Source organism: Euprymna scolopes, chromosome 16 (assembly GCF_053919585.1).
Source record: "Euprymna scolopes isolate OS-2025 chromosome 16, ASM5391958v1, whole genome shotgun sequence".
Lineage (NCBI taxonomy): Eukaryota > Metazoa > Mollusca > Cephalopoda > Sepiida > Sepiolidae > Euprymna > Euprymna scolopes.
The window spans coordinates 137,035,966-137,050,531 of record NC_136497.1 but is presented as its reverse complement, the minus strand read 5'-3'; the positions used below and the strand labels follow the sequence as shown (position 1 = coordinate 137,050,531).

The 14,566-nt window shown below is 37.1% G+C and overlaps 1 protein-coding gene across 1 annotated transcript; it reads right to left on the bottom strand.

The window, feature by feature from the left end:
- Nucleotides 1-343: 343 nt before the first annotated feature.
- Nucleotides 344-823, bottom strand: LOC145296234 (uncharacterized). The gene has a single exon (XM_080142449.1). The coding sequence runs from the start codon at nt 821-823 to the stop codon at nt 344-346; it is 480 nt and encodes a 159-aa protein (XP_079998575.1).
- Nucleotides 824-14,566: the final 13,743 nt, after the last annotated feature.

The following is a 14,566-nucleotide window of genomic DNA, read 5'->3' as shown; positions in this document are numbered from 1 at the left end:
GGCCGAAATAAAATAATCTGGCTTTGGGTTTTCATATTATGGTGTAACTGCTGAAGCAACTCCACAAAACTGGTAGGACAGCCTAATTTCCTAAGAATCTTCCAGAGTGCTAAGCGATTGGTATCAAAAACTTTTGTCAGATCGACCCTAACCCTACCCCTAACCCGACAAAACCTCGATACAAAGGCACTCACTGCTCCATACATTTTTCCATTAGCTGTTGCGCAGAAAATAATATGTCCATTGTGCCGCGGCCAGATCTAAAACCACATTGGTTTTCTGGAATGATAGTGGGACAAATCCATTTCAGCAATCGATTTAACAAAATCTTTGCTAAAACTTTTCACACTGCTTCAAGCAAGCTAATGCTTCTATAATCACCACACTCAGATTTTGACTCCTTTCCTTTATAAATTGGGATTAATATTGTATCAATCCAATCTTGAGGGATAGCATTACCATGCCAAACAGCGAGGATGAGTATATGGACTGCATTGATAATGCTATCACCTCCAAATAGCAGTAACTCAACAGGTATCCCATCAAGTCCAGGTGCTTTTCCCTCATTAATCTCTGTTAATATTCTTTTGGTCTCATCAATGCTGGGATCAATCATCATTTCATCAACGACCTCCTTTTGAGGGAGACTATCAATAACTATATCATTTACTTCAGACGGATTATCAAAAAGACCCTGAAAATGTTCTGTCCACCGTTCTACGATCCCCTCCACTTTGTTTAAAAGGGCAGTACCATCTTTGGATTTCAAAGGTTCCAATGTTGGAGACTGTGGTCCAAAAGTTTGTCTAATCTTGTAGTACATATCTTTTAAATCTTTGCGGTCATAATCTGTCTGGATGTTTGCTGACAAATTGGCCCACCACTTGTTCTTCAATCAGCATGTCTCAAGTTTGGAACACCACCTCGTACATAGACGTGAGAGGGAAAAGTGCATATTATTTTAAATTAATCTGCAAATTTATAATCCACCGTCCTGAATTTAAAATCGGAATTTAAGACTAAGCTTTATCATTGACAAATTGCCATGACTAATAACTCATCCTTCAAACACATAGGTTTGATATTCACAGATAACATGAATTGGAACAAATACTTTGACTTTGCTCCTTCTACTGTGCTAGAAAATTACTCACACCTGAGAGTATCCTGTATCTCTACAAAGCCACAATTCGCATTTGCATGGAGTATTGTTGCCCCATCTAGGTTGGTGCATCTACTACTAGTCTCTTAATTTTGCTTCTTTATACACTTTCTCTGCATTTAATTTAGCTGATCCATAAGAACACAAACATATCTTGTGAGCTTTTTTCTTCTCTTCCAAAAGACTGGTGATCGTAGAATCATTTTGATCAAATCAATCCCTGTTTGGATTTCTTAAAGCCAAGAATTTCAGCTCCTTTGCTATACATTGTGATTTGAATCATTCCCAAGTTCCGTCAAATGAGATATCAAGAAATTAGGCCCTAAAAGTTTCACACGCTTCCTTATTTTTCAGCTTGTAGATATCGATCTGTTTAGATACTTTTACTCCAATAGCTCAACTGAGCTTCAATCTTTGGTCCCCCCTCGCCAAACTTTCACAAGAAACACTCGTCTAGCTGTAAACACTATCAATAATTTCCCCCACTCTTTATCTGTGGCTAAACCTAAACGTAGATTCCATGAACAAAGCTTCTTTCTTAGAACTGCACGCCTGTGGAATTGTCTTCCGTTTTCCTGCTTTCCGGCTGACTACAATATGGTTGTGTTCAAGTCTAAAGTAAATAAGTTCTTGATGAGCCGTTCCATATAAGTTATTAAATTTACCAAATTTTCATTACTAATGATTACTATATTGACCAATTTCTACTGTACACTCTTTAACCCTTATCCTTGAGTGGCCTCTGGGCCTTGATAATGTGGTGATGCCTTTGTAAAAAAAAAAAAAAAAAAAAAAAAAAAACCCTTTTCCTTATGCACAACTAAAGTTTAGCATGAACACGATTGTGGTCAGTATCACAGACTGCACCCCACATAACTCTTACAGTACGCATATCCTGAAGATCACGCTTGCGCATGATGACATAATCAAGAATACGACCATGTTTTGATCTAGGGTGTATCCAAGTTACCTTGTGAATGGGCTTTTGTTGGTAGAAGGTGTTACATACGGCAAGATTATGTTCAGTGCATAACTGCAAAATAAGAATCCCATTATCATTTACTTTACCAAGGCCATAGTTTCCTAAGACACCTCAGATGTCATGATCACTTCCAACCCGTGCATTGAAGTCTCCAAGCAACAGAATCTTATCTGCTTTTGGTATCCTTTTGATGCAGTTCCCTAGATCCTGATAAAACCCCACTTTGACATCCTGCTTACTATCCAAAGTAGGAGCATATACCAAGATAACTGACATGTAACAATCACAAGGTAAAGGTACTCTCAGTAACATGATTCGATCACTAATACCACAAGGTTGTTCTAACTGAGATGTGATCTAATCTTGATAGCAAACCAAACTCCTCCTTCCCTTTTCACTCCCTTGGGTTTGCCTTTCCAGAAAAACGTGTATCCTGCACCCTTTTCTGTAAGTTGATCTTCCTCACTAAAACGGGTTTCAGATAGAGCAGCGATACCCACGTCGTATTAAGCTAATTCGCTGGCATTACTTGACTCTTTCATATCCAGAAGTGTCCTTACGTTCCAGGTAGCAATATCCAATTTAGTTTTCTTTTAAGAATAAATCACATTGTTTTTTTCTTTTGTTTCCCCTGCAGAAATGAACAACCGTCAGCTGCAGGTAACTGACCAGCTGAAAATAGGAAGAGATGATTTTTAGGTCAGACCTCTCCCATGATCTGGGTGAGCAGTGCTGTCCCTTAAAAGGGCTGCTCAGTCGTAAAAAGCTTCACCGAAACTACTTTCTGTCCTTCAAACTAACAGTGATGTTAAGACTAGCTTTAAGCCGCATGTGTACAGATGTGTGACTAAATACTTCCAACTTGTTAGGTCTGTACACGTCGCCTCTATCGCCACAGGACTTGTAAAGAAGAGATATCTGTACAAAATTATCTCAATGATAAATGCTTTTACGACACATGTATCACTCTCTGTGAATCCACAATCAGGATCCAATAAGACAAGCAAGAGCAAGATAACTGGTAACTGTTTCAGCCGCAGGTTTTATATCAGGGTTTCCTTCTCCTACAGAAGTTGAAAAAGTAGAGAAATTGCAACAGGAACTGCAGTGCACTATGTGGCAGATACTTTTTGTCAAAAGCTGGTTTTATTAATCATATGAAATCACGCAATCAAAGACAGGAACAACAGTCTTATGAGGAGGCTTCTACAGCACACTTGGCAATGCTAAGTTGCCATATGTGTGATCTAATCTGCAAATCTAAAAGTGGCTTGACATGGCATTCGAGGATTCATAATATTATCATGTGATCATCTTTACAAGAAGGAAAGTTTTTGTGCCACATTTGTGAACTTTCATGTAGGTCTAAAGCTGGATTGAAGAGTCATCGATGTGCACACGGACGCAATAACACTTAAAGAAGAGATGGCAAACTTCTGTCAAGAAGTAGCAATCATCATATATACACACACGTGTGTCTTGTGTGTGTATATATATATATATAAACGTGTTTGTATTTTTTACTTGTGTCAATCGTTTAGTGGTGTGTATAACAGTGTCTTTGATATCTAATGAATGTGTGTATACAGAAATATTCATTGTGTCCTGCATGTATATTTAGCCACAGGTTTTCCTGAGTGTCCTTCTTATAAAAAGCGCTAACTTATCAAAAGATACTTTCAGACACAGAGGTTAGGCCACCACTAGCCACCAAATACTGGACAGAGGCATTGGAGATTTGATACACACACACACACACACACACACACACACACACACACACACACACACACACACACACATATATAATTATAAAACTCAAATGACCTTGTAATGAGTGTTGTAACCTAACATCCGGTTGCGCATGCGTACATAAACAAATAATCAACGCAACAATAAAACGTACTGTGTACGTTTTAATAGTCCCAAATGTTTTTTTTTTGTGTTCAAATTATCCAAATAAACAATTGTTAATACTTCTGCTTTTTTTTACATCGTTCATTTCCGTATTACGTCTAAGTTATTTTAACGCCATTTTCTTACAAATAAATCTACTTTAACCCATTGACAACCATAAGAACATTTTACAATGGCGATTTACCCACCGCCTTCATTTTTTTTAATTTATTCTCCATTTTTTAATACACTTTTCTCAAAAAACATTCATACATTTTCTTCTACACTACCAACATGAATAAATAACCCCGAAAATATGCTTTTTTTAATTTGCGTTACAAATAAATAATCAACGCGACAATAAAACGTATTGTTTTACTGTGCACGTTTTCAGCATCCCAATTGTTTCTTTTTTCCCATTTAAATTAAAAGAATTATCAAAATTTGAATTTAACTTTAAGTATTATGTGATCTGTTCAGTGCACCTATAAGTATGGCAAACCACTTATAATTCAATGGCTGTAAGTTTTTTTTTTTTTTTGAAAAATAAACAATTATAAACAGAAGGACCAATAGAAATCTATCTATATTCTTTTTTCATTTTAATATACTTTCATAGAAATGTTTCTGTTATGTCACAAAAAACTATTTTCTTTACATCACAAGTGTCACGCTCATACATTAATTCCATAGCTGATATAACATACTGACCCAACTGGTCACGGGTAGTCTAGTATATATATATATATATATATATATATATATATATATATATATATATATATACACACACACACACACACACACATACACACATACATACATACATTGGATGCAGCAGCTGCCGCAGGTTTTATATCAGGGGTTTCCTTCTCTTAGAGAGGTTATCTTAACGACAGCTTATGAAAACCCTCTCCAACCCCACCCCCTATGCCATTTGATTCATGACTGGAACTTAGGTTGCTGGGTACCAGACCATATTCCACATGGGTCAAGTATGTCACAGCTGACAGGGCCTAAGCTCCTCTGAAGGTTTCTGTCAGGGTTACCTCACCCTTAGCCTTTGGTTAAATAACCTTGGCCCAGAAGGCAGTGGAGGTCAAGTTATATGGTGCAGGACACTCGCCGTTCATCAGAGCCCCGTCTGCATGACAGTGGTTACAACATGCACGTGAGGTTTATTTGTCTGGGAGAAGCACAGTATGACGCTAAGACATCTGTGTGCTTTTAACTCACGTTCACGCCAGACCTTAACCACCATCATTATATATATATATATATATATATATATATATATAAAGCACTGTGTGTGTGTGTGTGTGTCTTTTATGGACTCCGACGAAACGGCTGGACTGATTTTTTTTTAAATTTCACACAAATGTACTTTATTGCGTCTGGGAGTGTTCTTAAATAGGTTTTGTATCAGAATGATCCCAATATGATTAAAAACTGACTATCGAAAAAAAAAATCTGATTAAAGAAAGAACATATTAATTTATTTTTATTTCGGACTATTATTCTCATCTTTATTAGTTGTTGTTTTTCATCTTTTATTGGTTTGTTTATTCACAACGTTTCGGCCAACTATTCCTCTGGCCTTCGTCAGGTGGTAACCGCGACGGATAGGAACTTCGATTCTCCTAACTGCATTCTCAGCCATCACTGCCATCCGTAGTTGTTGTCGTCTCACCAAATGTTTTGGCCAAGTAAACCTCTGGCACGCTTTGGGTGGGATTGAAACCGCTATCTTCAGACAATGTTTATCTGAAACCGTAGAGATTCAACGTCTCTATCAACTGCGCCACGGGCCCCAAAGGGTGATCAAGGTTGGATTCTTTGATCTTATAAATCCACATTTATTTATTATCTGATCTTTCATAGTCGGGTCCGTACCGATTGGTATATATATTATTCCTTAATTGGAATTTATTTTTTGAGATGAGCATTATATATATTAATTTATTTTTATTTCGGACTATTATTCTCATCTAATAAAAAAAAAAATTAATATATATAATGCTCATCTCAAAAATGAATTCCAATTAAGGAATAATAAAGAAAGAACATTCGGATTTTGACTAAATTTAACACACTGATACAGCTTAACATCACAGGTGCATTTTAGAAGTTTTAGCATCGCACAAGCAGAAAACCTGACATATAAAATCATCAGTACGTTTTTTGATAAGACCGGGGCGCATTCATAATGAATGCTTCTGTTTAGAGCATAAGTGAACTACGATACATGACATTTGCATTTTAAACATTAATTGAATAAATTTTACAAAATCAACAATAGATTCTCTACAGTCTAATATAAACTATTGTAGATTAAGTCACTGCGGGGAGGAGTATGTGAAGCTTCCTCCAGGTGTACCGCGGAAATCAATCAATTTGAAAAATGTGGGATTGCAATGATTTCAGTGACAATAAATCTATTGATAGTGTAGAACATTCATTAATGTTCATTCAATCCCGGGCAGCGTCAGGTCTCCGTGCTAGTATATATATATATATATATATATATATATATATATATATATATATATATATATATATGAACAAATGATTAATAAAATATGTTAAATTCGACCGTTTTGGATTTTACCATTTTTGGATTTTTACCCTTCACCGGACTATCCATTCATGTGAAATCTTTTTATTATTTTTCTTTTGCCTCCTGTTCCCCTTACCTCACCCTTTTTTTAACCAAGTAAGATCTTTGACTTACTTGTAGTTTCATTAAATACTTTTATATGCAAAATCCGATCCTGCATTTTGCTAATTCCTGCCCTCTGATGAGAAAGAGAGTATTTCTTCGAAACTCCGCAGATTAAGGACTATCCACTTATCTTGTACTTCCTTTTTTAAACTTAAATATGTTTTTAACTCTTTTTCAAGATGTCTTTTAACATATTTTATTAATCATTTGTTCATATTATAAGCTCTATTTCCTTTTCGGTTTTATTGAGCTTTTTATATCTGGCTGAGTTTATTTTACTTGTAAATATTAACTCTTTAATATTTATAATATATTTTAAGTTTACCATTTTGATTACCTTAGTAAACTTATTGTAACTTTTATTTTATTTTATATATATATATATATATATATATATATATATATATATATAAGGCACCTTGTGTGTGTGTGTGTGTGTGTGTGTGTGTGTGTGTGTGTGTGTGTGTGTGTGTGTGTGTGTGTGTGTGTGTGTGTGTGTGAGATTGTTCCATATGGACTTGAAATAGTTGGGCCGATTGTTTTCAATTTCACACAAATGTACTTTATGTAGCTGACAGAGTTCTCAGATAGTTTTTGTATCAGAATGCGTCCGATAAGTACTAAAAATCGATAATCGAAAAAATCCTATTAAAGAAGGAAAAGTTTGCTTTTGACCAAAGTTAACACTTTGAGACAGCCGAACATCACAAGTGCATTTGCGAACTTTTGTTACCTCACAAGCAAAAGGGTTCAATGTATAAAAGCAACAGAAGATATTGATAGGACAGGGGCGCGTTTGAAATGGATGTTTCTGTTTAGAGTGCAAATGAACTCTGATACTTAAATTTTGCATTTTAAACTTTAATGCCAGCCATTACATGCAAAAATAATTTCATAAAATCCACAGTAGGTTCTCTACAGTGCAATGTGCACTACTATGTATTCCGAACTAAGTCACTGGTGGGGAGGCATGTGAAGCTTCCTCCTTGAGCATTGCAGTGGGTCCATGACTACAATAGGCAATCAATCGATTTGATTGACGAATGGGCGATTTCAGTGATTTGGAAATATTGGAAGTAACATTTGTTGGTGCACATTCAATCCCAGGCTACGCCAATTCCTCTGCTAGTATATATATATATATATATATATATATATATATATATATATATATATAAAATAATATTCTAACGTGATGGAAAGATGGAAAAGGTAAAACCAAAGTTATATATTCATCAACGTTTCATCTTTATTTCAAGATTTCCTCAAGATGATTGATTCGATGGAATAAGATACAATTACAATATTTGAAAATATTTGCAAGTATTATACTTGCATTTTACTTCTCGAGAAAGTCTTGAAATAAAGACAAAACGGTATTTTCCTCCTTTCCATATCCCTCTCTTTTGTTTCATTTTATTTCAGTCAAAGTTCTCAGAAATCAAAGGCACCCCCCTTCCTGAGGCTAACATTTTATCCCTACATGTGACAGAGTACAAAATAAAAAGGGATGCCCTTTTCTTTTCCCTGCAGCCTCTCTCCCACAGAAGAGACGTTGCGAGCCTGTCTTTGTTTTATTGTCGTCTGAGCTCCAATCTCTGGTCCCCCATCGCCAGTCTTTCACGAAAAACACCCGTCTAGCTGAAACCACTGTCAGTAATTTCCCCTACTCTTTATCTGCGCCTAAACCCAAAAGAAGATTCCATGAACAAAGCTTCTTTCTTAGAAGTGCACGCCTGTGGAACTCTCTTCTGTTTGCCTGTTTCCCACCTGACTACAACTTGGATGGCTTCAAGTCCAACATAAACAAATTCCTGATAAACCGCCCCTTTAAGTAAGACACTTTATCAGATCTCCATTATTAACGATTACTACGATATTATCCCATTGATTACTGTACACGCAATAACCCTTATCCCCGAGTGGTTTCCGGGCCTTGATAAGTGATGACTTCCGTGTAAAAAAAAAAAATGTGACACATTAAAGTTCTCCTTTATATCAAAAATACTGAGTCATAATTTTCCTCTCTCCCAATGACTATTTAAGTATGTTATAATTCTAGATTCAGGACAAGAATCCATCTAGTATGGTGGACTATCCTGCTTCCTGCTATTACCTGAGGTAATATCACTTGGAGAAGATGCACCATTCCTTGTAAAAGCCAGTATGGATTAACCATACAGAGAAGTTCTTATTTGTGCCGTATATACTAATTTTGAATAATTATATGTTGGAAAAAGTATCCTGATGCCAGGTTGTCCTGACAAACCCCTGTATAGAGAGACCTTAGACACAAGAGGACGGTGTCTAGTAGATATCGTGTGTTTGTATGTTTGTGTGTGTGTGTACTTGTGTGTGTGTGTGTGTGTGCGTGTGTGTGTGTGTGTTTGTGTGTGTGTGTGTTCAGGTGTGTGTATTTCTGTGTGTATGTTTCTGTATGTTTTTGTGTGTTCTGTGTATGTTTGTTTGTGTGTGTGTTGTGTGTGTGTTTGTTTGTGCATGTGTTTGTGTATGTGGTTGTGTGTTTTTTTGTGTGCTGTGTGTGTGTTTGTTTGTGTGTGTGTTTGTGTGCGCTTGTGTGTGTTTTTGTGTGTTGTGTGTGTGTTTGTTTGTGTATGTGTTTGTGTTTGTGTTTGTGTATGTGTTTGTGTTTGTGTTTGTGTATGTGTTTGCGTTTGTGTATGTGTTTGTGTTTGTGTATGTGTTTGTGCGTGTTTTTGTGTTTTGTGTTTGTGTGTTTGTGTGTTTTGTGTGTGTGTTGTGTGTTTGTGCATGTGTTATGTATGTGTTTACGTGTGTGCGGTTGTATGTGTTTGGTTGTGTGTGTGTGTGTGTGTGTGTGTGTGTGTGTGTGTGTGTGTGTGTGTGTGTGTGTGTGTGTGTGTGTGTGGTGCAAATATCGTACCAGTGATGTCAAAATCATGTCCAACTATTTTAATGTAGCAATCATAAATATCTATGATTAGAAATTTCTCCTTGTTTCCAGAAAGTTCAATTTCTTTCCAGGGCCCCACCCTGCTTATGCTCTCACCCCCTCTACTGCCTTACCTTCCACATTGTTGAAACCCGACCCACTCTTACTCTCTCTCCCTCTCTCTCTCTCTCACTCTCTCTCTCTCTCTCTCTCTCTCTCTCTCTAGCCTCTTGCTGTCCCCATGAATCAGGAAATAAGAACCGACGGTCCGTTTTCATGGGAAATGGGGTATAATGGGATGGAAGGAGGACATTCATAGAATGATACAAGATGAAGATGGAAACGAGTTTAAGATGGACAAGATGGGGATGAGGATGAAGGATTCTGTGACTTGAACGTCAAATATCGGCTGCAGGCAGAGATTAGGTTCCTACAAGATGGTCGCTGATCAGAAAACAGAGACTGCCAAGCATTTTGCTTCCCACAATCACAGAAATGTGCCCCCCCAACACACACACATTTTTTTTTTTACAAAGAAGTCGTCACTTATCAATGCCAGGAAGCCACTCGAGGATAAGAGTTAATGAGTGTACAGTGGTCAAGGGGAACATGTTGTCGTCATATTTAGTAGTAGAAATTTGGTAAATTGGATTACTTAAGAGGATGGTTCATCAAAAACTTGTTTACGTTGGACATAAAGACAACCGTATTGTAGTCAGTTGGAAAGCAGGAAAACAGAACAGAGTCCTAAGAAAGAAGTTCTGTTCATAGAGTATCGACCCTTCAACTCAAATTGAGTAAAGTTTTTCATTAATTTTCTAACAAGCTAATGATGTGGGAGTTTGATTTTTTTTTTTTTTTTAGATTCTAGTTTTGAAAGAGCATATGTGGTTTCTATATCGAACCTTAAAATTCTCACAATGGACCTGACATAAGCTCGTGTTATATCCCACATTTATAAACTATATTTGAGACCATACAGTCATTCCCGTTTCTGAAATTTCCTCCGTCTCTTCTTCTATTTTTATCCTCGGCCTATCCCCCTTCTTCTTCTTCTTCTTCTTCTTCTTCTTCTTCTTCTTCTTCTTCTTCTTCTTCTTCTTCCTTCCGTTTTTGTTTTTTTTATTCTACTGCTTCTGTTCACCTTCTTTTACTCCTCTTCCTCACTCTCTTCACACTTCTACTTCGCCTCTTTATTTTTACATAGAAGTCACCACTTATCAAGGCCTAGAGGCCACTCGAGGATAAGGGTTAAAGAGTGTACCGTAGTCAATGGGACAATATCATAGTAATCGTTAGTAGTGTAAATTTGGTAAATTGGATTACTTAAGGAGAACGGCTCATCAGGAACTTGTTTACGTTGGACTTGAAGACGACCATACTGTAGTCAGCTGTTCTTCTTCCCGTCCTTTTTTTTTTTCTTCTTATTCATTTTCTTATCATGTTTCTACTCTTTCAACTTTCTTCTTTTTTTTTCTCCTCGTCCTGCTGCTCCTGCTCCTCACCTCTTCTTCTTCTTCTTCTTCTTCTTCTTCTTCTTCGTCTTCTTCTTCTTCTCATCAGCACACATTTTCCATGAATTTCCGGCTTCATCTAACTCTCATGCCACTTTTCCACCTAGCGACGCACAACAACAATGTCTCCTTCTAATTAGAGCATTGCTCAGCCTAATTGAATAAGCTGTTTCGTTTCACCTGTTAACAAAGCGGAATCTTCTGCTACAAGACAAACGGGGAAAAAATGACAAATGTATACAAAATAATAATCGATTTAGGAATCCACACAAACGCCGAAGACTCACATCAACGCTCGTTTTTTTTTTTTTTGTTTTGTTTTTTGTTTATTGTTTGTGTGTGTGTGGTTGTCGTTCATCTTTTGAAATGTTTCTGAATTTAATTCTATTTTTTTTTTTTTTTTTTTCGAACGAGAAAATTGTTTGAATGGCGAGACTCGCTTTTTGATTAACAAATTTAGTCTTCTGCTTAAAACAATTTCTAAAATGGTTTTCATTTTTCATTCAATGGATTTTATTATTTCAACTATTCTATCTATCTGTGTACTTCTTCGCTTTCTTCTTCTTCTTCTTCTTCTTCTTCCTCTTCTTCTTCTCATTATTATTAATATTATTATTATTATTATTATTATTATTATTATTATTATTTGTCTTTTTCTTCTTTTTCTTCTTTTTTTCTTCTTATTATAATATTCTTCTTCATCGACTTTTATTCTTCCTTTTCTTCTTGTTCTTTTATTATTATTATTGGCTCACATGGAGCTTTCACACAAGTCAACAAACGATCTGATTGGAAACCTGTGGTGTTCTCTGGAGGCTGAGTGACAACAAGTCTCCCCAGACGTCCAAACCTCTCCACCTCCTTCGATAGCATTTGCAAATGAATTTGCATCATCGCAATTATTATTATTATTATTATTATTATTATTATTATTATTATTATTATTATTATTATTACATTCTTGTACTTCTTTTTTCTTCTTCTTCTTCTTCTTCTTTTTCTTCTTCTTCTTCTTCTTCTTCTTCTTCTTCTTCTTCTTCTTCTTCTTAATGCCTGACGATCCAAGTGTTCCCAGTTCAGCGTTCGATTTCTTAACACCATTTTTTATTTTGAAAGAAAAACGAATAAACCAAAGCCTCGTCTGAGATAGGTTAGTTTGGAAGACATTTTCTAAACGCCACCAACTGTAAAACATACGTTAAACCGAATACGGTGATGTTCCTCTTCATGTACTTCCTCTTTACTTCTTCCTCCGCCTTTCCACCAACTCCTCCTCCACTCCTCCCCCCCTCCTCCTTCTCCTTCTTCTAATCCCTCTTACCTTCCTCTTAATCTTTCTTCTCTCTCATCTCCCTTTTCTTCTTTTTCTTCTTCACTCCAAATTCTTTTTCTGCTCTTCTCTGCCCAGCTTTATCTTCTCCCTCGTATGGGAGGTGAGTGCGATGATATCGATGTTGGATGATGGCCCATATACCACTAGTCCCTCCCTATTCGACAGGGTCCATGAAAGAGTCTCCATTCTAATAATTTCCGCTCTGTCAACCAAGCTCAAACCTCTGTTTCATCACTGCAGGTTTGCATCACTGTACCTGTTTTACAAGTAAATAACAGAGGAATGTGCTCTGATGAACTGATCGCACTTGTGTCATGTCAATGTGCCTCAATGTGCATACCCTGACAAACCCGTTTAGCAACAAAATCCCACCCCTTCAGTGTAGAGGTCCCTAAATGCTAGAGAGTACTTATACTCTCATAGTTTCTTCCGTTGGATTGCTAGACTTTGGAATTCAGTCACTGTTACTTGCTTCCCTGACTGTACTGACATGCAGAATTTTAAATGTAATGTAAACCAACATCTTGCTCATCTCCCTTAACCATGGTCCCAAATAGTAGCAACTTACATCCAAATAGTAATATGTGTTGTTTGGGGTGAACATCTGTAAAAAGTTTTTTCCTCATTGAAATCTCGCCAGAGGTCTCACCGGAAGTCATGTGATCCCATCCTCCACTTCTGCTAGAAGCGGGGTATAGTATCTGTTCTGATATTCCACTTCATCTTTTTGTGAAGGAGGTTTAGTCTAATTGTTTTGTTTTACAGTATATCAAACCTTTCTTGTGTTATTTAATGCCGAATCCAGTAATTTGGGGGAAAAGGTTCTATGCTCCTTAGAGAGATATCTCCGTCCAGTCTCAAAAAACAAAGGATACTCCTTGTAAGGGAAGCTGCGCATGTAATTGTGAGGCAAGGGTTGCGCAATCTCCAACCACACCTCTCCTGAATTGGTACTGCTTGAGTCCAGTGGCATGAAGTCCAGGACGTCTGGAAATAATGTCGAGATAATATTTATTTATGGTGTTTGGTTTGGTTGTTTTGTAGAGCAAAATTGTTCTTTTTGTTTTTGATTTCGCAAGACATGATCGAGTTCTGCAAAGGGAAAATAAAAATAAAAAATAATAACATCAATGTTTGGTGCATTTTGGATCAGGAAGCCGGTATCTTCGGACAGCCTGATTAGATAGCACCAGGTGTGAGGAGGTGGATTTCTCCCCACATTAAAAACCAAACTTGTGTCTAACTTTGCCCTCTTGGGAAGGCAAGCAGTTAGTGACACTTTCGTGTTATTGGTCAGCACAGCTGTAGGCTTCTTGAGATGTCTTGAATGGATTGGAAGACTCTCACTGACTGCAGTGAGGTTACTCACTGTACCATGTGCATCATGAAATGGTCCACTCAAATCTGAATGTCGGACTTTTTACACATTTGAAATAATGCATGAAAGTGTCCAAAAGGAGTCACTGCTTATCAAGGCCCACGGGCCACTTGAGGATAAGGATTAATGAGTGTAGGGTAGTCAATGGGACAATATCATAGTAAATGTTAGTAGTGAAAATTTTGGTAAATTGGATTACTTAAGGGGATGGCTCATCAAGAATGTGTTGAAGATAACCACGTTGTAGTCTGTTGGAAAGCAGGAAAACGGAACAGAGTTCCACAGGCGTGCAGTTCTAAGAAAGAAGCTTTGTTCATGGAATCTATGTTTCTGTTTAGGCACAGATAAAGAGTGGGGGAAACTATTGATAGTAGTTTTGGCTAGACGAGTGTTTTATATGAAAGTCAAGCCAGGAGGGGGGCATAGATTAAAGCTCAGACGAGCACTTGCCATGAAAATAACAATCAAGCAGAGACAGGCTCGCAACGTCTCTTCTGTGGGAAAGAGGTTGCAGGGAAGAGGAAGAGGCATTCCCCACTAGGCTATTCTGAACTTAAGGCAGGATAAGCTGCTTCTAGCAGCTCCTGGCTAGATGTGGCAATAGTACTCCATCCTTGGTTCTTATACAGCTAGATAATTGCATCAGCAGTGAGATATTTACTAGA